Source organism: Labeo rohita, chromosome 21 (genome assembly GCF_022985175.1).
Source record: "Labeo rohita strain BAU-BD-2019 chromosome 21, IGBB_LRoh.1.0, whole genome shotgun sequence".
NCBI lineage: Eukaryota > Metazoa > Chordata > Actinopteri > Cypriniformes > Cyprinidae > Labeo > Labeo rohita.
Window position 1 is genome coordinate 17557251 of NC_066889.1, and position 25450 is coordinate 17582700.

Consider the following 25450-nt stretch of genomic DNA (forward strand, 5'->3'; position numbering starts at 1 on the left):
AGTGCTGGCCTTTAACACCCAGCTGAAGATGTGTGTGTGTTTGTGTGTGTATCAGGGAATTGATACACAAATCATATATAGTCCACAAGAGAATTTATAAAAATGACCCTGTTCAAAAGTTTACATACACGTGTGTTGTTGTCTAAAAACTATGTTGTCTTTAATGTCAAATACATAATTTCCCCTATTTAATCAATATTTTAAACTGGTCAATAACAATATACTGTTTAAAATTTTATCTAAATTACACGTAAAAAGGAGCTCATAGAGATGCAATATTATGACAAAAATCATTATTGTAGATTGCTCTTTATACTGCAGTAATGATTATTAATATCAATATAGAAAACTATATAAAACATTTTTGTAATTATAAAAATTGCCTTCATAAATGTAAAAAATGCCCTTGGAAATCAATTCCAGGGAGTAAATTCGCGAGTGTTTGCACTCAACAAAACAGCGTTTTGAAGGGCAGTACTCTGAAGGGCAGTACTAAATGAAAAAAATATGATATTTAGGCAAAATAAACAAATGTACACATTTTCATTCATTTCAAAAGTTTTCAAAGGCTCTTAATGCATCAGTGAGCATTTAAACCTCAGTTGTCCTCAGTGTAAAAAGATGAATGGAAAGGCTTCAAATACACAAAAATGCTGAAAAACTAAAGAATCTATGGGACTTTTTTGAAGAACAGCTGGCAGTTTAATTGTTTAGGACTCATGACTCATGAACAACTATCACCAAAAAAAACAGCTATGGATCATTCAGGTAACAACACAGGTGTATGTAAACTTTTGAGGGTCATTTTTATAAATTCTCTTGTGGACTATATGTAAACGCCTTTTACGTGAAATATCTTATTCAGGTCAATAAAAAACAATATGCATTTTGTATGATCCCTCTTATTTTGGTAAATAACATTTTGCAGATTCTGCAAGGTGTATGTAAAACTTTTGACTTCAACTGTATATATGTATGTAAAAAAAATCATCATATAAAATGCTAAAGTATTGATGTAATGACTAGAAAAAAATAAAATGTTTTTGAAAATCGAATTATTAATTAATGAATTATTAATCGATTATTAATTAATTAATTTAATTTTGTAATCATGATAATACTACTATTATTTCTTCATTTTATGTTTTTTTTTTCTTTTCAGGTTGCTTGGCCTAGCAGATGAGTCAGTACTACAAGCATCTGATGCAACAATCATTCTGCCATCAAACACATTTATTCATGAGACATTTTGGTTTGCGTCATTCCATGGTTCAATAAAAATAGTTATGTAAATAACTAATAATAACTGTAAAATAGCCTGTTATGTAATAATGTTTACGAATGCATTTTTGATTTACATAATCCACTAATCTGTCTGAATCAACCTTTGTTAGAGTCTCCCAAATTCACATTTGAATATGCCATTCATGAATTCTGCTTGAGGCGTACCATGTTCTTTAATATGAATCACTGAATCTGCCTCACATAACATTAAGAAGAGTATACTTTCTCTCAGCCTTTCTCTTTTACTGGGCTACTGTGAAAATCTGTTACGCACATTAATCTCTGCATGTTAGGTAATCCAAAATTATCAAATGTTCAGCAGAGATGATTAACACAGGGAGTTCAAGAGGAGAAACTGAGGGAGGGAGAGAGAGAGTGAGGTACTGAACATGTGAAAGAGAGAGAGCCACTCTGCGAAAGGATTGCATGTCGGTGTGTACAACAAGAGGGAGGACACAGTGAGATGATTGGTGTACAGAAATAGCTCAGCCAATCAGAGCGATGACAGGAAAATAACGGGCTCAGACAGAGAGAAAGCTTAGAGAGAGGGAATATCACTGACATATAGAGGAGGAAGGCAACAAAAGTGGATCAAATTGGAAAGAGCCACTATGACTACAGATAGATTACATCTCAGTGAAATGTCTAGCAATGGGTAAAGTGACAAAAACGAAAATCAACTGCTCTACATCAGATCATTCGAGGATGCTTCAAGGTGCAGAATCAGCCTCTCGGGAGATAATGCTGTGAAGGCCCTGAGCAGCAAGGCTGCACACAGCCGAACCAAAGCCAGCGAGCGACAGCACAGGGTGGAGGCCGTGAACGGATTCAGACGAGTGCACAAAAAAGACACCATGAGAACATCCAGAAAAGGAAGCGTAGAAATGCCTGCTTTTGTAAGGCAGCTGGTGAAGGAGACAGAGAAAAGGGTCACCTCCTTTTTCAAAGGGGGACGAGGGGGAGGCGCCGGGGAGCTGTCTGAAGGTGAAGAGGGAGGAGAGGAGGAAGGGGTCATCCCTAGCCCCTACTTGGACCGACCGGTTCTGGACAAGCACATGCAAGAGGGATGTGCCTCCTGGGGACTTACCTACGCCCTGGCCAGCATGCAAGGTTGGAGGGCCCATATGGAAGATTTCCACAACTGCTTCCCTCAGCTAGGAGGGGAACTGGCCCACTGGGGGTTCTTCGCTGTGTATGATGGACACGCAGGAAGCGCGGTGGCCCAACACTGCTCCCGAAACCTGCTGGACCACATCCTGGGCACAGGTGAGCAACAAGCTGTCCTACAAACAGCAGGACTTCTTGTATCGTTTTGGCTTGTACTATATTTGTACATCGATAGTCATTTGAGAGCACTGCAAAGATAATGACTAAGTGGGTTTTGATGAGAAATCATCAATCTCCTTTAGAGCAGGGGTGTCCTGGAGGACAACTATCCTGCAGAGTTTTGCTCCAACTTGCCTAGTAAAATCTTGAATAGCTGGTTCAGGTGTGTTTAATTGGGGTTGAGGCTAAACTTTGCAGGACAGTGGCCCTCCAGGAGCAGGGTTGCCAGGATTTCACAACAAAACCTGCCCAGCTGCTACTCAAAACTAGCCCAATTGCGGTCACCCGGTAAAAATCGTGTTCCGAGGGTAAAGTATGCGTTTTTTGGCGAGCATTCCAGGGGGTAAATATTCCGTTAAAGGGTTAGCTCACCCAAAAATTAAAATTAGCCTATTATTTACTCAACCTAGGTGTATGTGACTTCCTTCTTTCAGACAAATCTAATTTGAGTTATATAAAAAATTATCCTGGCACCTCCAAGCTTTAGAATGGCATGGGTGGGTGTTTCATCAGTCCTAAACAAGTCCAATGAAGGGCATCCAACCATACTAAAAAGTGCCTCACATGGCTCTGTGGGGTTAATAAAGGGCTCCTGTAGTGAATCGATGCGTTTTTGTAAGAAAATATTCATATTTAAAACATAATAATCACTTTAATTGCGCCAACTGGTTGTACATGGAAGCATTTCCAGGTGGATGACGTAGGACGTCGGCGGTGCGCGTGCACGCTTAGACGTGACGAACATGAATGTGCTATGGACAGAGGTAAAAACAGCACCAGTCACGATTTAGAAGTGCAAAACGAGGTATTGTAAAGAAAAATGTTGGAGGATTTTGATATAAGTCAAGAGGAGACTGGTTTTCCTTTGCTAAAGTAAGGAAACTTTGCTTCCTTTGCTTCTGTAAACAAACATTAGTTTGTGCAAGACTTACCGGCGCATGTGCAATGGGCGACCTCCTACATCATCCACCTGGACGGGCTTCTGCATACGACCAGTTGGCGCAAGCTAGATTAAAGTGATTATTACATTTAAATATTGATATTTTTTTCTGTACAAAAATGCATTGATTCATTACAGGAGGCTTTTATTCACCCCCTGGAGCCGTGTAAGGCACTTTTTATTATGGATGGATGCACTGTATTGGACATGTTTTGGACTGATGAAAAGAAACACCTGCCCATGCCATTCTAAAGGTTGGAAGTGCCAGGATAATAACTCCAATTGGATTTGTCTTTAAAAAGGAAGTCATATACACCTAGGATGCCTGGAGGGTAAATAAATAATAGGCTTTTCATTTTTGGGTGAACTCTCCCTTTAGTGGGCTCGCTTCAATCCGCGGACATGAAAAACAACCCATGGCAACAGTGTTAAAGTAGCCAAATTCTGCGGGAAAACCGCAGACTTGGCAACTCTGTCCATCCTGAGCAGGATTGGACACCCTGGTCCAAGAGGATTTCATCAGACTGGATTAATTTGCAGACCTACTGTACATCCAAAGCCACAGCAAAATTATTACCTAATTAAGCCACGATCTGACAAGTTAATTGTGTGTACAACATGTTCCTAAAGCAATTAGAAGTCGCATAATGGTTGGTCCTTGCAATCTTCTCTAATGAAGCATTTAGATGCTTAGATTTTGTCTTTGCGAACATGCTCACCAGTTAACGGTGGACTAGATTTAGTGACAAGCTATTTCTTCTCAGGCAAGATCCGAGCAGATGACGATGTAGAAAGGGTCACTGAGGGCATCAAGGAGGGCTTCTTTCTCATGGACAAGCACCTTCATGCCATGGCCTGCCGTGAGGGTTGGGAACGCGGAGGGACAACTGTCGTTGCCACCGCTATCACTCCACACCACATCTACTTTGTGAACTGCGGGGACTCTCGGGCGGTCTTGTGCCGTGCGGGACGGGTAGCCTTCTCGACGGAAGACCACAAGCCCTTCAGCCCCGGTGAGAGGGAGAGGATAGAGAACGCTGGAGGATCGGTGACTTTGCAGCGCGTGAATGGCTCGCTGGCAGTCTCCCGGGCGTTGGGGGACTTCAGTTACAAGACAGCCGAGTGGCGGCCAGTCACGGAACAGATGGTATCGCCAGAGCCGGAAGTGTCTGCTGTGGAGCGCTCACCAGCGGATGAGTTTCTGGTTTTGGCCTGCGATGGTGTGTGGGACACTGTCACTAATGAAGAGCTCTGTGCCTTCATACATAGCCGACTGCGTGTCTGCACAGACCTGAGAGAGGTCTGCTCCCAGGTCATCGACCTGTGCCTCTATAAGGTCAGTATGAAAGATTTTTAGGCTGTTTTCATTCTGTTTTCGATTGCTTGGTGCAAATCTGTGTTTGATTTGTTCTCAAACCCATGTAGGTCTCTTTCCCATTGCAGTTTTGGGACATTTCTGAATGTCTTTGAGTTGCAGCATGAGCACTAGTGACAGCTACATTTACTACTGTCACTAGATAGTGATGTACAGAAAAGATAATGTCAGCTTCACTGCTTTATTCATGCTATATCACGTCATGTCACTTTAAACTGCAGAAATGTGGGTGAAAATATACATTTATTTAAAAAGATTTAAAATATATTTTTGATATGTTCACACTACCAAAAGTTTTTGAACAGTAAGATTTTTAATGTTTTCTCTTCTGCTCACCTAATATTGTGAAATATTTGTATTATTTAAAATAACTGCTTTCTATTTGAAAATATTTTAAAATGTAATTTATTCCTGTGATCAAATCTAAATGTTCAGCATCATTACTCACATAATTCTCACATTAATCACCATCATTTTAATCATTTTAATATGCTGATTTTCTGTTTAATAAACATCTATTATTATTATTATTATCATCATTATTTAAAACAGTTGAGTACATTCTTTTTAGGATTCTTCGATGAATAGAAAGATTCGAAGATCAGCATTTGTCTGAAATGTAACATTATACGCTATACTATTCAAATTATAGAAATTAATACTTTTATTTAGCAAGGATGCTTTAAATGGATCAAAAGTGATGGTAAATACATTTATAATGTTGCCAAAGGCTTCTATTTCAGATAAACGTTGTTCTTCTAAACTTTGTTTATCAAAGAAACCTGAAAAAATTCTACTCAGCTCTTTTCAACATATTAATAATAATAAATTATTATCAGCAGCAAATCAGAATATTAGAATGATTTCTGAAGGATCATGTGACTGGAGTAATGATGCTAAAAAATTAATCTTTATAATCACAGGAATAAATTACGTTTAAAAAATATATTAAAATAGAAAACTACATTTTGATTACTTTTAAACTTGTTTATCACATTGATTTAAATAGAACAATACTGTACCATATTGATATAAAAATACAAAGAGTAAGAAAATATATTCCATTTATTGTAATTAATAACATTGTGAAAAATTAAATTTCATCAAGGTTCGTAAAGCTGGGGTTCGTAAAGGAACTGCAGAGGAGTTTCTTGAAAATGTAACAATTAATTTAAAAAAAATGTAAAATTAAAATACATCATTTTGAAATAAAAAGTCAAGATATTGGATATGTCAAAAGTTTGGAAAAATGATTTTTAGATATTTTTAATGACGTCTCTTATGCTCACCAAGGCTGCATTTATTTGATCAAAATTACAGTAAAAACTAATATTGTTGCAATTTGAAATGACTATTTTTTTAAATGTAATTTAGTTCTGTGATGCAAAGCTAAATTTTAGCATCCATTACTCCAGTCTTCAATGTCACATGCTCCTTCTGAGATCATTTTTCTGATAGATATTTTTTAAATATACTGTATTTATATTGAAAAATATATGTAAAAAATCCATTTATCTAAAACAAATTTTAGTATTGAAAACATGAGCATTTTAAATATGGACTCTCTTGGCTACAGCATCCAAAGCTGACTTCAGCCAGCCTGTTAGATTACGTAAGACAAATACAGAATGGCCTTTAGGCTGCAGAAAAGGATGTGTGCTGACCTGAAAATGTCAACATCTTTCTCTCCACAGTAAGCCAGATCTCTGCTCTGTCAGGACTGCACTTTCGACCACCGTCTCAAACTGAGGCTGTATTCAGCCACTAAGCTGCAACGGGATAAACTACTTTTAGCCTTGGTGTGAGGAGATTACAGCATTCTGCCTAGCATTGTGCCATGTAGGGATAGACAACCGACAACATCCCTTAGAAATAAAGGATAAGGTCTGCATTAGTATCACTGATTCCAATCTACTTAATCGTCAACGTGAGGTAGTTGTCCTTAGAACAAAAGCCTCAAGACTGGCTGACGAAACATCAGAGGAAAACGATACTGCACTGAGTTTAGTGATGAAATCATATAGTACATCTTTCTTACATGTTTCTTTTCATGTTTCTTTTTGTATATCTCTTGATGTATTTCTAACAGGGGAGCCTTGATAACATCAGCATCATTCTAGTCTGTTTCCCTGCCGCCCCCCAGTTGTCACCTGAAGCATTGCACCAGGAGGCTGAGCTGGAGGACTTTCTAGAGTCCAAAGTAGCTGGTAAACCATCCAATTAAGTCTGGTTTCTTTTGATGTTGCTTTTAAGATTTATATCACTTGCGTCACAGATGGCAATCCTTTCAAATCATGAACTCATATAATGAAGTAAATGGTCCTCTACACTGTAAAAAACAATTTGTTGAGTCAACTTAAAATAATTTGTAACCTGGCTGCCTTAAAATTTTAAGTTTAGTCAACTCAAAAAAAGTTTATTCAACTTGTTAAATGTTAAATTATACTAAGTGACAACTTTGATATTTGAGTTGCATCAACTTAAAATTTTAAGGCAGCTTGGTTACTTACCCATCTATTAAGTTTAACAAACACAAATATCTAAGTTGTTACTTAGTACAACTTAACATTTCAAGTTGACTAAACTTATTTTAGTTGACTGAACTTCAAATTTTAAGGCAGCAGGGTAACAAATTATTTTAAGCTGACTCAACAAATTGTGTTTTTTATTTTTTACAGTGTAGTGGCCTGCTTGAGGAATTAAATTATCGTTACGCATGTTTCTTTGACAGAGATATTTGAGGAGCTGAGCGCAAGAGGTGATGAGCCTGACCTGCTGTCAGTTCTAACAGTGCTGGCTTCAACAGTGATTCCTGGACTTCCACCAGGGGGCGGCCTTCAGAGCAAGTGAGTACATGTTGTCTGTCATGCTTTAATTCTGCTCAAAATAGCAGTCGGCAATTATGCGAGAGAGGTGTGAAAACCTATTTCACAGACTGTGACATGATCATTTTTAGGTACAGCTGTTGCATGAAATATATAAATCACAGTCCCAGTGCTTCAAATCTGTTTGTACCCAACAAGATTTGTAATACAATGAGAAAACCTTTAATAATATTATTATTATCTTGAATAAAAGTTATAAAAAAAGTGAATGGGAAAACCAATATTTTAAATAAAAAAAAGTTGAACAGTAAGATTTTTAATGTTTTTTGAAGAGGTTTCTACACCAAGTCTGCAAGTCTGTACATTTTCTAAATATTTTACTATTTAAAATAACTGTTTTCTATTTTAATATATTATAAAATATTTATTCATGTGATCAAAGCTACATTTTCAGCATTATTACTCCAGCCAGTGTCACATGATCGTTCAGAAATCATTCTAATATGATGATTTGCTGTTCAAGAAACATTTGTTTTATTATTATTATTATCAATATTCAAAACAGTTGAGTACATTTTATTCAGGATTCTTTGATGAATAGAAAGATTCAAAGATCAGCATTTATCTGAAATAAAACATTTTTGTAACATTAAACACTATATCATTTAAAAGCTTGAATTCAGTATAAGAAATTGTAGAAATTAATACTTTTATTTAGCAAGGATACTTTAAATTGATCAAAAGTGATGATAAAGACAGTGTTACAAAAGATTTCTGTTTCAGATAAACGCTGTTCTTCTGAACGTTCTATTCATTAAAGAAACCTGGAAAAATTACACTCACACTGTTTTCTACATAGTAATAATAATAAATGTTTTTGAGCAGCAAATCAGAATATTAGAATGATTTTTGAAGGATCATGTGGCTGGAGTAATCAAGCTACAATTCTTTAACTGGCTATATGGATATTAATATACTCCTGTAAAATATTTACACAAATAGAGCTCAAATGATATGTAGTTGTAATGACTGTTAAAAGAACAGAGGATTGAACTTTGAAATATCATATTTTTTGGACATTTGCAGACGGAACTGTATAATTTCTGCGTACTATCAGCAGAAAGAGGCACGGCGATCTAGATTAGCCCAGGTAAGCTTCTATACAGATCCATTTTAATATTATTTAATGTTAGATATACAGTATAGAGCCCTGAAATCTGTTTTATTTTTTACTAAAATCTATTTTGTTTTTGTTTTGTGTGTGTGTGTTTGTTGTTGTTTTTGTTTTGTTTTTCCAAATTTAATTTTTTCTGATTTAATAATTTTTTTGTTTGTTTGAACTTGAATTTTTTAGGCACTGTTTTAATGCCTAAATAAAAAAATAATAATAATACAAAAATAATAAAATTAAAAATAATAATAATAATTATACATACATACATACATATATATATATATATATATATATATATATATATATATAATATTAATCATAAAGCACGTCTAATTAATTTAAACGTACACCATTTAACAAACGTTTAATGAAATATGAAATACTGTTTTGTTTTGTTTTTAAATCAAATTCTGTGTTTTCCATTAAATTTCTTGATTCCATTGTAATGGTTTTAATAATCAAAAGTATCTCTAATTAATTGATTTTATTAAAAATAATTTATATTGTTTTGTTTATTTATTTATTCAGAAATACTGCATTGTGTGTTTACATTTGTCTGGTAAATAAATTTTAGTAAACAATTTCTCTGGTAATTATTTAAAAAATAATGTTTTAATAATGTTTTTTTTTTTTTTTTTTTTTGTAGCGGTACTACTATAAATACATTAATTAATATATTTCTGTCAGAATTTCTTCAAGTTAAACCAAACTTTTATTGCCGGGTTGCTTTGAAGACCTTTATGAGGATAGTTCTTCTCAAAAGAAATGGTAAAATGCTCATGAATAGACTCTCAGAGCCAGTGTTGCCAGATCCACGGTTTTCCCATGGAATTAGGCTACTTCAACACTGTTGCCGCAGATTGTTTTTCATGTCCACGGGTTGAAGTGACCCCAACAACAAGATATTTAGCCCCTATATATATATAAATATACTAATGCTTTTGTCATTACTGTACATTAACTTAATGTTCAAGCATTTTTATTTTTAATATAAATTCCTGTTGTTTGTATCTTTTCAGGAACTCAGTCCTACAGATGCCAATTAGAGACCATCTTACATAAACGCTTAATGGATGTGCTAGATTGAGAAAGAAGTAAAGGTGATCAGTTTTCTGTCTTTTAAACCCAATAAAATGAGAAAGATCTTTTTGGGCAGCAAAAACATTTTACTTCCTTCTTTTTGTATGTTTCACGAATGACGAAACGTACAAAAAGCAATGCTGTGCCACAATGCAGGACAATAATGACTGTATATAACTTTGACTCTTTAGATTGTGATACCTTCAGTTTTTTCCTTACCAAATGTATTCAATGAGTCTTACAATCGACAATACTCAGGTAACTTGTTTAAGCAGTGATTACCAACTTTCGAGATTCTCCTATGTCTTGGCGTATAAAAGGTCATTTTTTGAATTGATAAGTCTCTGGATTCTGAGGAACAGTAAATGATTTATTAAAGGAATAGTTCACCCAAAAATGATTCACTTGATTTACTATTCTTTTTTTTTTTTTTTTTTGGAGCAATATGATCTTAAGTAAACTAATGACGGGGTTTTCATTTTTGTGTCAACTATTCCTTTTAGAATTCAAATCAAGCTTGAAATGATAAAATCTTCAAAAAACAAATTCTACTAAATACAAGCACTTTTACATGGTTTATACAGGCTCATAATATGGTCACAGAGTGCAACTTTTCCTGTTCTTGAATAGTTGTTTCCTGTAATACGCTCTACTCTGTTTGCATGACTTGTACTGTGTTGCCTTACTGACCTCTTTGAAATTATGCCAATATATAAACGTGTTAATATTATGAGATATTTCCTAATGACTAGCAAATGAACTGATGCAGTGCTAAATCATGTTGTGTAATGATCTTTCTCTGTGCACATTTTACAGATCTTCTGCAATATTTGTGCTAAGGTTGAAGGTTGAGTAATAAAAATAAACAGATCAAGTCATTCATGAGATTTCAGTTTATTAATGTCTGCCCTGCTACATAAAGAGACGTTATGGCCTTTTGGTAATTATAGTCATACATTTTGTGAGTGTGTGTGTGGTTGAGCTCAGATTTCACTATCAGTAAGCAGTACTACTGTCATCCTCAAGGAGGCAGTAAAGCCTCGTTCTTTATTTAATAACCATCTGTGGTTTGCAAACCTTGTATTTATGTCACACCGACGCCTCAGAAACAGATTTAAAAGCTCTATGAATGACAACAGACTGCTGTTACAGATACAAAGGGCATAGATATTACATTTGAAACACATGAATACCAAAATAAATATTTAACGAAGTTATATTTGTGTTTACAATATACAATATCTACAGAATCTATACACACCCTGGTGAAAAAAACAGCATATGCTGGTAGGTATGTTTTGATGCTGGGATGCTGGTTAGGTAGGTTTTGATGCTGGTTTATGCTGGTCCTTGACCAGCAACATGACCAGCAAAAACCAGCAAAGGACCAGCTTAAACCAGCATCAAAACATACCTACCAGCATATGCTGTTTTTTTCACCAGGGCATGACTTGGTTTGTCTTTTAAAGGATTGATGATGCTATCACTAAGCACGTATTTGTATTCATTTTAGATCATTTGTTTCTTAGGACAATCATCACTGACGGCAGTGTGATAGAAACGATTAAACAATGAATATTACTGACCATCTCCTTTTGATTTGACACTTGTATGTGTTCCTCGGGGGGACTGTCTCTCAGTAAGTGCCGTGGCTACATCTGCCTGGCTCTTGAAAATCAGTCTGTTTTCGTGAAGAGCCGTTAAAGCATCTCTCCAGAGGCACAGTGTGATTGCTCACCACACCGGCCAATCACTTCAGCATTAAAGTGACTCTGAGAAGCGACGTTACCATTAAAATCACATGGTTTGTTTATAATGATGTAAAAAAAATTGAAAGCCTTCTCCTCTTCAGAACGAAGCGGTTCATAAATGCTAACATTCTCTGTCCTTGTGCTCTACAGAGGTAAATTGGCTATTTTAATTTGATCTAATTTGCTCTGTACTGTGTATTACAATGGTGAATGTATGGTTTACATCTTTAATTACATGAAGAAAATGCTAAGACCTCTGCTAACGTATATTTCCAGCAAGATATTTCCGGTTGGGAAAAATTCAGAACTGAAGAACAGGCCTTCTTTTAGTCAGTGAGTGCAAATTTTAATTTAATTATCCAGGAATTTGGTTTGGAATTAACTAATAATGGGAAATTAAGTCTTCTCCCATTACTAAAAATGCAGAAATATTTAATAACTGTTTAGTTTACGACTTCTATCCACCTTAATTTTCCCGTAAGAGTGGGCGCAGACATTTGCAAATTTAATGTGCTGGCTTCCGGTGTAATTTTTCCAGCGATTTTTAGTACAAACGGCTCACCTAGCTGCTTGATATCGCAAACTGGTGTGTCTTACCGTATTATTTTAATGTATTTGCCTAATTATGAACAAACTGGTTTGCAGTGCAAACAGTTTTACCGTTTACTGCACTTTATTCTCCCCGTTATTTCCCTACAGCAGCTATGAACCGGAAGTCTCACACATTCACAGAAAATGGCATTGAAAAATACAATTTCAAACATATCTGTCTGTTTTTCGTCAACTTTCAACTAAGGTTTTGTTAAGCCAATATTCAAAGTTTTTTTTAAGGAGATGGTTCAACTAAAAAATGTACATTTTGTCACCATTTATTCACCTTCATGTCATTCCAAACCCATAAAATATTCCTTCATCTTCGAAATACAAATTAAGATATTTTTATTGAAACCTGAGAGATTTTTGTTAATGTCACCAAAACTATTCAAAAAGTTCATAAAAATTTTGTTAACATAATCCATGTGAATCGAGTGGTCTTTTGAAGTAATATGATTAATTTATATGATGAACAGATTTAATTTAGGTTGTTATTCGCACAATAATAACATGTGACCCTGGACCACAAAACCTAAGTATTGAGGTATGGTTTGTTAGGATAGGACAATATTTGGCCGAGATACTAACTATTTGAAATCTGGAATCTGAGGGTGCAAAAATTACAATATTGAGAAAATCCCCTTTAAGTTCTTAGCAATGCACATTACTAATCAAAAATCAAGTTTTGATATATTTACAGTAGGAAATTTACAAAATATCTTCATGGAACATGATCTTTACTTAATATCCTAATGATTTAATATCTGTAATTTTGACCCATACAGTGTATTTTTGGTTAATGCTACAAATATACCCATGCTACTTACATTTTGTTTTGTGGTCCAGGGGGTCACATATCATTAAAAATATCATTTTTGTTTTTAAGATTAACAAAAATCTGATGGGTTTTGAATAACATGTACATGAGTACATGGGGTGAATATTAACAAGTTAAAAATCAGTCATGTAAATTTCTTTGAATTTCAATTTAATCCCACTTTCTTACATTCAAATTCAAATTACTTCTACATTCTGTTTGCCATGGCAACTCAAATGCAATTCAAATTCAGGAATTTTAAAGCCATTCTCAATTCAGTTCTGAAAGAAACACAACCCTTATTAAAAGTTATCTTCAATGTGCAATATCCAACACCTTTGTATAACCAAGCTACCTGTCGACACTTGTCTCCTGAAGGCGGTTATTCATGATAGCAAAGGCGCCCACTCCACCGGAGAAGCCGTTCTGGCGAACGTGGCTCTGTCTTGGATTACCATGAGCGGTCTCTGAGAGTTGCTTCTGCAGAATGGCCAGAGAAACCTTGTTGGCCATAAAGTCATTGACTGAGATCATTTCTCCAGACAGTCTGCGCCCTGTCAGATAACCTCCATCTGGTCCTAAGCCAGCATCAGTCTCACTATCACAAACTGTTTCCACTGATGCATTAGTGAAGCGCTTTCCTGACGCTTCGTTAGCCGGGGCAGGGTGCACGGCGTTGCGCTTTTGAGCCCTCTGCCGGGAATGTCCCGGTGGAGGATGGTGGTTGTGCCGCTGGTTGGGAATGCGTGGAAGGCAGCAGCAGCAGCAGGCCCGACCTCGTCGCCTATACGGACGCCCGCGGCAGGGACACTGAGCCTTGCTGCAGTCCAGTTTGCCGAGGATCCAGTTGAGCGTCTGTTTGATAATGATGGAAATTACATTAAACAGGGAATAAATACAACACACACCCATGAGGATGAAGAGGCAGTTGCCCAGACGGTAGGCCTCCTGAGCTTTATAGCTCTCCCGTTGGCTGCTCACCACATCCCCGAAGCCAATGGTGCTGAAGGCCACAAAGCAGAAGTACAAGGACTCAAAGTAATCCCAGTCCTCCATGGCAGAGTACAACGCAGACGCGCTGCATGCGATCAGCACTGCGGCGATGCCCAGAATGAGCATTACGTAGTAGACCGATGGTTTCCAACCTTCCAGACTGTCGTCCTCACTCCTGGCCTCCTCTCCTCCCACGCCGGAGCGGCGCAGTTGTCGCTCGTGACACCAACGCATGATGTAGGCCAACATCGTGATGATGCGCTCCAGGAAAAGGTTGAAGAAGAGGATTGTTGCTGCGCAGCCAAGGAGTCCGTAGAATATCAAAAAGATCTTACCTGCAACCGTGACGGGAGTGGTCATGCCAAAGCCTGGAGGGAAATAGGAAACAGGTTTTGTTTTGCTGATGCAGTTTTAATAAATGTATTCCTGTTTTTTTTTTTTTTGTTTTTTTTTAAAAAGCATAATTTAGCCCCCCCTCAAGTCACTCCAGACTGCTTTGGTTTTAAGGCTTCTGTGGGACATAATTTCCTTCATACAAGACCTTCACCAAAGGCTGTCAAACTCAAAAATGGACAAAAAATTATGGCTGTCATAGCGATTATTTTGGCAATTGAGTAATCTGTCGATTATTCTGATGATCAGTCGAGTATTCAGATAATTATAAGGGTTTAAACTTTTATTTTGAAACCGAATTAGCATACCCTTGTGAAAAAATCAGCATATGCTGGTAGGTATGTTTTGATGCTGGTTTAAGCTGGTCCTTAGCTGGTTTTTGCTGGTCCTCTGCTGGTTTATGCTGGTCATGTTACTGGTCAAGGACCAGCATAAACCAGCTAAGGACCAGCTTAAACCAGCACCAAAACATACCTAACCAGCATATGCTGTTTTTTTTCACCAGGGTATTGATGTATTCTCCAGTGTTAATAAATGATTTACCTTACAAATATGATAAAATGGCACACATTGCGTTCTCAGATGAACGTTACAATAAAGCCAAACTGACAACAATATGCAGAGATGGAGTTTGAGACGCTCCACACACGTAAATGATTCAAACAGTTTGTGTGAATTCTCGTCCGTGGACATCGCCACTTCCGGTATTTTGGATTTTTTTTAAAAATCGAGTACTGGAATTGAATCGAGGAATCCTGGCAGTTTAAAATATAAAAAAATTTAACAAGTCAAAAGGATATAGTTCCCCCTAAAATGAAAATTCTGTCATTAATTACTCACCCTCATGTCATTCCAAACCCATTAGACCTTTGTTCATTTTAAGATATTTCTGATTAAATCCGAGCACTTTCTGAGCCTGTGTAGACAGTAACACAACTTACACATTTAAGGGCCAGGAAGGTAAACAAGGCGTCAGAACACATGCGCTGTGATACTCTTGTGAACACGTGTCGAAGACTGACACGAAAGAGAAGAAATTGTTGAATAAAGTCGTTATTTTTGTTTTTATTTTTGTATTCTCATAGCTTCATAAAATTATGGTTAAACTATTGATGTCACATGGACTATTTTAACAATGTCCTTACTACCTTTCTGTGCATTGAATGTGTCAGTTGTGTTGCTGTCTATGCAGGGTCGAAAAGCTCTCTGCTTTAATTAAAAATATCTTAATTTGTGTTACCAAAATAATCAAAGGTCTTACGGTGTTTGGAACGACATGAGGGTGAGTATTTAATGACAGAAGTTTCATTTTTTGGTGACTAGCCCTTTAACAAAGACTAAATTTTAAAGATTTAGTCAGTAGAACTAAAATATTAATTCAAAAATTATTTTTTGTTTTAGTTAAAATGCCAAATCCATCAATGTTAACTATTTACTTTTTTGCCAAATTTGCAGTTATGAAAATCTGAATGCAAAGATGATGTACTATACATGAACTCACCAATAGTGGAGATCACAGTAGCAACAAAGTAGAAAGCTCCTGAAAAATCCCAACGGGGCCTAAGTTTGTCCACTCTGATCCCAGCCGCAAAGGCCTCCTCATATTGCCTTAGCAGGACCTGTAATGTTTTCAGGTTTATGCTGTTTTGCTCCGTGAAGTTGGCCAGCTGTTCGTCCCAGCGCCGGTGAGCCTGCACCTCAGAGGGATGCTCAAGTGCGGAGAACACCACCGCCCCACACAGCAGGTAGAGGAGGATGAGGGCCGCCAACAAGCCAAAACGGGCATTGTCTTCATTCAGGTGAAGTGGGAGGCAACAGCTGTTGCTGACATCTCTTCCACGTGGCATGACTTGATCACCAGCAGGAAATGACAAGAACAGGCAAACATGCACAGACACAAGACACAAACACTCTCTCACTCACTTTAGGCGGCGTATAGAGTCACATGAAAACTGTATGTTGCTCTTGTTTGCAGATACAGCTCAAAACGTGGGACAAAAGTGTACTGGAAGTTCTTCATGTCCATTAACATTCTGCTGGACTCATAATCGCATCACTTTATCCAGTGACACCATCGTAAAAAGCAAGGTTATCAGGTAAAATGACACATGGTCCAGGAAATAAAACCTCAAGATACACCTTTGGGTTAGGAGGTAACAGTAGGCAGGCAAGCGCAAGATTGCTATCTTTTCCCATCTCGCTATCCAAGTATAGCTGGTGCCGCACCAATCAGTAATAATGCTGTGGTCTTGATGTGAAATCATCCTTGAGCTGGCTAAAAATAATAATAATTAAAAAAAAAAACATATATTGCAACTTTAGTGAAAAGGGTTATAAGTAAATTTATGTAAAATGCAAGTGCAGTGCATTAGTATAATATACTATTTTGAAGATCACTAGATCATTTTTATAATATATATTTTTTAGGTTAGCATGCACACAATACTACACAATATATTAAATTCAATCTACATTTTTAAATTCTATTTTTAATAGCACTATTAAGATTCAAATTATGAAATATTAATTAGATCACTGATTACTATCAACATACATAGTTGGCTATTATTAGAAAATGTTAGTCACGTTTTGCTAATTTAGGTGATAATATTTGTTTATCATAAACTTTTAGAGTGGTGAAAACGAAGGTTACTTACCTGATTTATTATTTATTATTTGATTAAGAGCTCCGCTGATGTCACCATAGTCCCCCAAACAATATTTCTATGTTAATGAAGCGAGTTAAAAGAATCAAAAGTGGTGGAAACATGTTGTTAAACTTAATACGCGCCGTTTATTCCTGGCTAGTGTGAATCCAAGGCAGTGCGTGATTGAATGATGCAGCTGAGGACTAATGACGGAGAGAGGGAGAGAGAAAAAGAGAGAGAGAAAGAGAGAGAGTCTCAAAATGCAATGAGCCAAGCAACCAATCTAGGTAGCAGTTGTGGGGATTTGTATTTATTGCACTGACTCCAGTCCTATAAAGATTATTTCACTGATTCATTCGGTTGTTTGTGTGGGTTATTACGCCAGCATGAAGTAAACAAGGTGAGTTATGAATCACTAACTGACTCACTCAATCGATTCTTGACCGAATCTTTTACTAACTATTCACGTATCAACTCAAAGGGTCTACAGAAAGAACAGGCCTGTAATCATTTTCTGTAGTTTCCTCTACATTTTTTTACCTTGCTATATCAAGCTATAGAGAAAAGACAACGATTGCAGCCCAAATAAATATTTCTAAAATAGTTCCTAGTTCCTATTAGTTCCTTCTCCTCTGCACTCTTGCAAGCAGTGCAACTCAATGAAAGCCCGTTCCCGCCACTGAATAAAAAATAAAAAGGTAATTGCGACTTTTTATCTCAAAGTTCTGACTTTTTTCCTCACATTTAAAGTTACATCTCGCAATTCTGACTTCTTCCTCGGAATTCCGACTTTATATCTCGCAATTCTGACTTTTGTCCTCACAATATTGAATTTACATTTCGTAATTCTTAATCTTTTCCTCAGAATTGTGAGATATACATTCGCAATTCTGAGAAATAGTCAGATTTGCGAGATATTTTCTTAAGAATTCCTACTTTTATATCTCACAATTATGACTTTTTCCTCTCAATTCAAGTTTACGGCTCACAATTCAGATTTTTTTCCCTCAGAATTTTGAGACGTAAACTCGCAGTTCTGACAGATATTTTCCTCAGAATTCCGACTTTATTTCTCAGAATTCCAATTTCGTATTTCACAATTCTGACTTTTTCCTCTCTGTTCAAGTTTACGTCTCGCAATTCAGATTTTTTCCCTCAGAATTTTGAGACGTAAACTCGCAGTTCTGACAGATATTTTCCTCAGAATTCCGAGTTTATTTCTCAGAATTCTCACTTTATATCTCACAATTCTGACTTTTGTCCTCACAGTATTGAATTTACATTTCGCAATTCTGACTCTTTTCCTCAGAACTGTGAGATATACATTCGCAATTCTGAGAAATAGTCAGATTTGCGAGATATTTTCTTCAAAATTCCTACTTTTATATCTCACAATTATGACTTTTTCCTCTCAATTCAAGTTTACGGCTCACAATTCAGATTTTTTTCCCTCAGAATTTTGAGACGTAAACTCGCAGTTCTGACAGATATTTTCCTCAGAATTCCGACTTTATTTCTCAGAATTCCAATTTCGTATTTCACAATTCTGACTTTTTCCTCTCTGTTCAAGTTTACGTCTCGCAATTCAGATTTTTTCCCTCAGAATTTTGAGACGTAAACTCGCAGTTCTGACAGATATTTTCCTCAGAATTCCGAGTTTATTTCTCAGAATTCTCACTTTATATCTCACAATTCTGACTTTTGTCCTCACAATATTGAATTTACATTTCGCAATTCTGACTCTTTTCCTCAGAACTGTGAGATATACATTAGCAATTCTGAGAAATAGTCAGATTTGCGAGATATTTTCTTCAAAATTCCTACTTTTATATCTCACAATTATGACTTTTTCCTCTCAATTCAAGTTTACGGCTCACAATTCAGATTTTTTTCCCTCAGAATTTTGAGACGTAAACTCGCAGTTCTGACAGATATTTTCCTCAGAATTCCGACTTTATTTCTCAGAATTCCAATTTCGTATTTCACAATTCTGACTTTTTCCCTCACAATTTCGAGTTTGCACCTCACAATTCTGACTTTTTTCCTCAGAATTCTGTGATATAAACGCGCAGCTGCAAGTTGTAAAGTCAGAACTGTGTGATATAAATTTGCAATTTTAAGAAATAAAGTCGGAATTCTGAGGAAAATATCTCGCAATTCTGACAACGTTTGACAATTGTGAATTCTCAAATATTAGTTCACTTAAAAGATTTGTTAAAACGTGCCGATTCATTCGTAAAAAAAACCCATTTAGATTGCACGTTTTGGCAACAAATGCGCGTACAAGATCCGAAAGCGTTTGCTGCTTACAAAGCTTTCCAGGTAGGCAGCTCACTAGTTTTTAAAACACATTCAGAGAGACCGTATTGATTACTGCCATTTAAGATTTTAGCCATCAAGCTCAGCCATATAATCTTCAGAGGCGACATAGACATTGAAAGGCGGACTTAATTTACATTTATTTTCAACAGTTGCTGCTATAAAAGAGGTTCATTGTAAATCTTAGAGAATGTAAATATAAAAAAAATGTTGTTATACATATTTAACTTTTCGTTTTAACAGTTTAACTGCCATTTTTACAATACATTTTGTCATACAAAGAGAAAGCATCAGTAATGGCATTCTCAGGCAGATTATAGTGACCGTGGTAATTTGTTCTTATGTACTGTCATGATAAATACCTAAACACTCTGAAATCACCCCCTACCCCATTACAATCATCTCTCCCTGAAAATGCAACTTCAAGGACATTCAACAAGTCCAATTTAAAAGCTTTAAACAACTGACAGACCACCATTTGCCTGTTGCTTCACTGCCATTAAAATATTGCTTTGTTTGATGTTGACAGACAAAAATATAGCCACGGTACTCTCTTTCTATTGTGAGATGTGCTTAGATGGCTGAGACGATATTGCTTTGTTCTCTCTGACCAGCCCACCCTTGCCTTTCATCTTGGTTGCCAGCTCACAAGACTGTATTCCCCCATCATTAGAGTACTGGTCATTGCTTGTAAGTGCCCAGGTGCAGTGGAGACAGACAAGCGCTATATCAAAAGAGCGTGTGGTATTTTATTCATAAACTTTGTCCTCATCAGAAGACAAGTGTTTTGGCAACTGCCGCCGCGACAGCAAGCGAAAAGACAGCAAAAGCCATGTCTTGCGTTTCTATTATTCCAAACGCAGCAACGCTAATCACGGGTTTGGGCTCTGAGTGCTACACTGTCTTTAAAGTCATCAAGAGATCTGAGAAGTGTGATCTGCATAATGTAATTCATCACAGGTGCTGGGTGATGAATATAGTGATCGCCCAACGCTCATTATGGAGTCTGTCTCTTTCCTCTTATTTTTCCTCTCTTTTCTCTTCATCCACCTGACGGTTCTCTTTGTCTTTCTTTGTTGCCGATGTGTTAAAATCAGTGCTCTCCAAACTGGCCTGCTGTAAATGAATGAGTCGTTGTTCAACATTATGTATGTTTAATGCACTTCAAAGACATGAGTGAATATAAGCACCTTTATTTTAGGTTTGAGATATAAGATTAAAATCTGATAGTTTAAACATTAAAAACTCAAGTTTTAAATGATAAGTACAATTGAGCAATACTATATATCATAAAAATGATAAAGGCTGACATGTTGTCCACAAAAATAATTATTCAAAATTATGGAAAAAAAAAATGAGTGTATACAGTATATGATAGTTTAGGTAAAGTTAGATAAATACAAAAAGAGAAAGGCAGACAGAAAAAAGAAGGAGAGATGGTTTGGTCAGTAAACAGCAGTGAAGGTCAGAGCTGCAGTGATGTGTTCAGTGGCCGGTATCTAGTGCTTGAACCCTTGAGGCAAACAGCAGCACGTTCTTCTCAACCTCAGCATTGAGCTCCCGCTGGGAAGCCCTGGGATTCTTCTTTACATAGTTAGCAATGCTCTGAATACATTCCCTCTGTGAAAGCAGAACAGCAAATGATTGTCTATAATACATTCTATAATGTTTATTAAAATAATGTCAGGATTTAATGGATTACTCTGGCTACACTCTTAAAAATAAAGGTGCTTTAAAAGGTTCTTCACAGCAATGCCATAGAAGAACCATTTTTGGTTCCTACAAAGAAGCATTCAGTCAAAGGTTCTTTAAAGAACCATCTCTTTCTTACCTTTTTATAATCTAAAGAACCTTATTTCGCAACAAAGAACCTTTTGTGAAACAGAAAGGTTCTTCAGATGTTAAAGGTTCTTTATGGAACCATTTAATCAAAACAGGTTCTTCTATGGCATCGTGAAGCATTTTTATTTTTAAGAGTGTAGATTGTGATGTTGTATTCACAAGGCATTTGTCATAGTGAATTACTACTAACATTACATAAAAGACAATATACAATTCAGTACAGTATAAAACAGCACAATATACACTATTTACACTACAACTGTGAAGTATAAGAGGTAAGATCATTAAAAAGTGAAATAAAGTGTGTATGTATAAATGTACACTACACTGTAAAAAACAATTTATGTCAACTGAAAATAATTTGTAACCTGGCTGCCTTAAAATTTTAAATTCAGTCAACTCAAAAAAAAGTTTATTCAACTTGAAATGTTAAATTATACTAAGTGACAACTTAGATATTTGAGTTGAATCAACTTCACATTTTAAGGCAGCTGGGTTACTTACCCATCTGTTAAGTTTAGCAAACACAAATATCTAAGTTGTTACTTAGTACAACTTAACATTTCAAGTTGAATAAACTTATTTTAGTTGACTGAACTTAAAATTTTAAGGCAGCCAGGTTACAAATTATTTTAAGCTGACTCAACAAATTGTTTTTTTATTTTTTACAGTGTACCATTTAAAAGTTTGGGGTTGGAAAGATTTTTTCATGATTTGAAAAAAAATTATGGTCACTTAAACTTTATTTATTTGTTTAAAAATACAGTAGAAACACTGATATTTTGAAATATTTTTTAAATTTAAAATAATTCTTAATATTTTAAAATGTAATTTATTCCTGTGATGATAAAGCTGAATTTTCAGTGGACATTATTCCAGTCTTCAGTGTCACACGATCTTTCAGAAATCATTCTAATATGCTGATTTGGTGCTCAATAAACATTTCTTATAATAGACCAATTTCGTGTTTGCAAACAGTGGAGGCATTTTTTGTGATCTGGTGGCAGAAAATGACCGTTTTCAAGTAGCAGTCAGTGGAAGCCATGGAATTTATATTTCAAAATTCTGGCTGTATTCCCCAATTCTGATAAGAAAAATCAACTTGTCATTCTCTCTTTTCCACTCGGTTCAGAATCATGCGTTTATATTCCACACGTCTGGCTTTTTTTTGCGAGAAAAATTGAATTGTGAGATAAAATAGGTATGTAACGTAAATGTTAGATGTTAAAATATTATTTCATACTGTAAATGTAGGGCTAATACAATATGTCCCCTATGAACTGCATATCTGAATATTATGTATCCCTATTGTTTAAATCAAATTTATGCTGTAAAATTTGTCAGTTTCATCCATAGCCTGTTCATTTAAATGTCTGGATTTAGCTTTAAATGCCATTTTTTAAGACAGTATTATATAAAAAATGGTTTGCATTCTGATTCTGGCATCCAAAGTCACAACAATACATTTTTCTCTTATTCCATGAATTTTACCCATTTCCCTCCATTTGTTACCAGCGTTTTTCTGTCACCACAATGCGCGCGCAGTTGCAAGTGACGTAACTTTGACGTCTACATCAAATTAGTCTATTATAAATGTTGTAAACATTTTTTTGCTGCTGAACATTTTAGTGTGATCTTTTTTTGTGATAGTTTTTGAATAGACAGTTCAAAAGCAATGTTAACTCTTTAATTGTCACCCCCCATTTTTTTAAATAGGCATGAAAGTGCACTATCCGAACTTAAATTGTTGTAATTCCTGAACACTTTGGAATACAGATCTAAGGTTGGTCTCTTTTCAAAGAAGACAGTCAGCAGATTATGCCAGAAGTGGAATTTTTTTCAAAAAAATAAAATATTAATAAGTTATAGAAGTTAAAATTTACTAAAAAGAAAATGCACTGTACCATTTTTATTTTATTTTATATAAAATACATATTTTACCCTAAATTGAAGCCTTATGTCTAAATAAGTTATGTTCCAAATTTGAAGTTGATATGAAAAAAATTGAGGTTCCTGTAAAAGTTTGTTTAGGGCGTTATACCACAAACAGTCACCGGGTGCCTTACAAACTCTACTGAATTTTTTAAAATGCATTTTTCTGTCACAAACGTCTAAATTTCTCTGTCAATTTTACTTCTATCACAAAATAACCACCAAATATGAAATCCTGAGACTCAGACCTTTCCAATGAAATGTTTTTGTCAAGATTATAAAATGTTTGGATTCTAAAAGACCATAATGCATTTTGTAATATGACACTTGACACAGCTGCTAAGGGGGAGGAGACCGCCAAAAGATTTTACAGTACCATTTCCATGGTAACGCAATGTCCGATTTCAAAATGGTTTTCATAGGATGATTCTTGGGCTTCTAAGCTTGCAAATGATATATAATTTATGATGATGACTTAAATATTTGATAGAGAAAAAGGACTACAAATAAAAGAGCGCCAAGCATCCCACAGGTGGGACGGTAACAGTTAAAGGGTTAAAGTCTTTATTGTCACTTTTGAGCAATTGAATGCATCCTAGATAAATAAAAATATTAATATTTTTTTCTTTCTAAAAATAAACAGATAGAAATCGATCTGTAAATAAATAATATATATTTAACACATTTACTAATATACCAAGTTGTAACTTAAGTCTTCATCTAGATACTTATAATACAATAATACAATAATAAGATAAGAAAGATACAATAATAATGTTCATTATGTGTTTGAAAGATGACATTTTTCAAAACAAGCTATTTTTATTTTTTAGAGAAATGTAGTGTAACAAATTTTCAAATTAAAGAGCCACTGTACTGTATAACCACATTACTTTTTGTAAAGTCAACAAAAAAACAAACGCATCCTTACCCTGTAAGCATCTATTTTGCTTTGCCCAGAGAGTCTGTCCAGAATCTCACGGGCCACCTGCATCCCCGTGACAGCAGTGAGCAGCTCCTTACACTGAACACTGTCCGTTTTCAGCCAGCCCAGAAGAGCCAGCTGCACCCGGGACACAAAGACAGAAATCGAACTAATAACTATAACCATAGTAAAACATGGTGGTGAATATCTGCAGTCGTAAATCTGACCGTACAACTAGTATTTTAAATTTCATTTGACAGAATTAACGTCTGACACCGACCTGCTGAATCAACTGGGCGTCTGTCATCCCGTTTGCCTCCGCCATACCTTTCTCGTTTTCTTGAAAACAAATTTAATACGTATTTCTATTTTCGAGATTAACAGTACACATTAAACTATGAAAAACTAATGTTTGAGTTTTTCCTTCTGTTACACCACTGACATGATCTTCCTGTTTACACAGCTTGTTCTTCTTCCTCTAAAGAAATAATATTTCATTTCGCAATAGCGCCCGCTTATGGACGGGCAAGTCATTGCATTCTTAAATAAAAAAAAAAAATCTAATTTAACACAAAACTAATACAATTCTAACAAATCATTATTATCAAAAAATGATTCCTAAATAAAGGTAAGAAGACAATTCCTCCTAGACAATGCAAGATGATAGGATTTTTTTTAAAATCTGCATTTATGTATAAAACAATTGACCAAAACCACATTATTAACCACAATGCAATGTCAGATTTAAGAGTGAAAGTCTGCATTCACTTTCATTGCATTTTTTTTTTCCATACAATGAAATTAAATGGTGACTGTGGATTCCATTACATTTTACATTCTAGTCCTCATGTTCTTTGGTTTGGAAAATGTATGACATGATGCATTAAGAGCCGGGGGGTGAAAACTTTTTGAATTTGAAGATCAGGGAAATGTAACTTATTTTGTCTTGTGGGAAAAATGTTAGTATCTTCTGAAGGGCAGAACTAAATGAAAAAAATATGATATTTAGGCAAAATAAGAAAAATGTGCACATCTTCATTTTGTTCAAAAGTTTTCACACCCCTGGCTTTAATGCATCATTTTAACTTCTGGAGCATCAGTGGGCATTTGAACCTTCTGTGATAGTTGCATATGGGTCCCTCAGTTGCCTTCAATGTGAAAAGATGGATCTCAAAATCATACAGTCATTGTTGGAAAGGGTTCAAATACACAAAAATGCTGAAAAACCAAAT

General features: G+C 35.6%; 3 protein-coding genes across 3 annotated transcripts; 1 reads left to right on the top strand and 2 right to left on the bottom strand.

Annotated features, from left to right (window-relative positions):
* Positions 1-1799: 1799 nt before the first annotated feature.
* On the top strand, positions 1800-10631 carry ppm1nb (protein phosphatase, Mg2+/Mn2+ dependent, 1Nb (putative)). Its single transcript, XM_051093660.1, has 6 exons — positions 1800-2550; positions 4315-4886; positions 7015-7132; positions 7657-7771; positions 8837-8900; positions 9944-10631. The coding sequence occupies exons 1-6, from the start codon at positions 2139-2141 to the stop codon at positions 9968-9970; spliced, it is 1308 nt and encodes a 435-aa protein (XP_050949617.1). The 5' UTR covers positions 1800-2138; the 3' UTR covers positions 9971-10631.
* A 154-nt stretch (positions 10632-10785) lies between these two features.
* On the bottom strand, positions 10786-17366 carry kcnk12l (potassium channel, subfamily K, member 12 like). Its single transcript, XM_051093659.1, has 3 exons — positions 17210-17366; positions 16054-16827; positions 10786-14527 (listed from the first exon to the last, which is right to left on the bottom strand). Exons 2-3 carry the CDS (start codon positions 16397-16399, stop codon positions 13518-13520), a joined length of 1356 nt encoding a protein of 451 aa, XP_050949616.1. The 5' UTR covers positions 16400-16827; positions 17210-17366; the 3' UTR covers positions 10786-13517.
* Positions 17367-20696: 3330 nt separating this feature from the next.
* On the bottom strand, positions 20697-24708 carry LOC127151914 (uncharacterized). Its single transcript, XM_053825495.1, has 3 exons — positions 24499-24708; positions 24225-24356; positions 20697-21139 (listed from the first exon to the last, which is right to left on the bottom strand). Exons 1-3 carry the CDS (start codon positions 24541-24543, stop codon positions 21005-21007), a joined length of 312 nt encoding a protein of 103 aa, XP_053681470.1. The 5' UTR covers positions 24544-24708; the 3' UTR covers positions 20697-21004.
* Between the last annotated feature and the right edge of the window lie 742 nt (positions 24709-25450).

Bases quoted from the DNA above. Each gene is read 5' to 3' on its own strand.
- ppm1nb (XM_051093660.1), top strand. From the start codon at position 2,139: ATGAGAACATCCAGAAAAGGAAGCGTAGAAATGCCTGCTTTTGTAAGG. The intron at 4,887-7,014 runs GTCAGTATGAAA...TATTTCTAACAG, and splicing joins TCGACCTGTGCCTCTATAAG to GGGAGCCTTGATAACATCAG. The intron at 7,133-7,656 runs GTAAACCATCCA...TTTCTTTGACAG, and splicing joins TCTAGAGTCCAAAGTAGCTG to AGATATTTGAGGAGCTGAGC.
- kcnk12l (XM_051093659.1), bottom strand. From the start codon at position 16,399: ATGCCACGTGGAAGAGATGTCAGCAACAGCTGTTGCCTCCCACTTCAC. The intron at 14,528-16,053 runs GTGAGTTCATGT...ATTTCCCTCCAG, and splicing joins TACTGTGATCTCCACTATTG to GCTTTGGCATGACCACTCCC.
- LOC127151914 (XM_053825495.1), bottom strand. From the start codon at position 24,543: ATGGCGGAGGCAAACGGGATGACAGACGCCCAGTTGATTCAGCAG. The intron at 24,357-24,498 runs GTCGGTGTCAGA...TCCCGGGTGCAG, and splicing joins ACGCCCAGTTGATTCAGCAG to CTGGCTCTTCTGGGCTGGCT. The intron at 21,140-24,224 runs GTAAGGATGCGT...CTGCTTTCACAG, and splicing joins GCAAAATAGATGCTTACAGG to AGGGAATGTATTCAGAGCAT.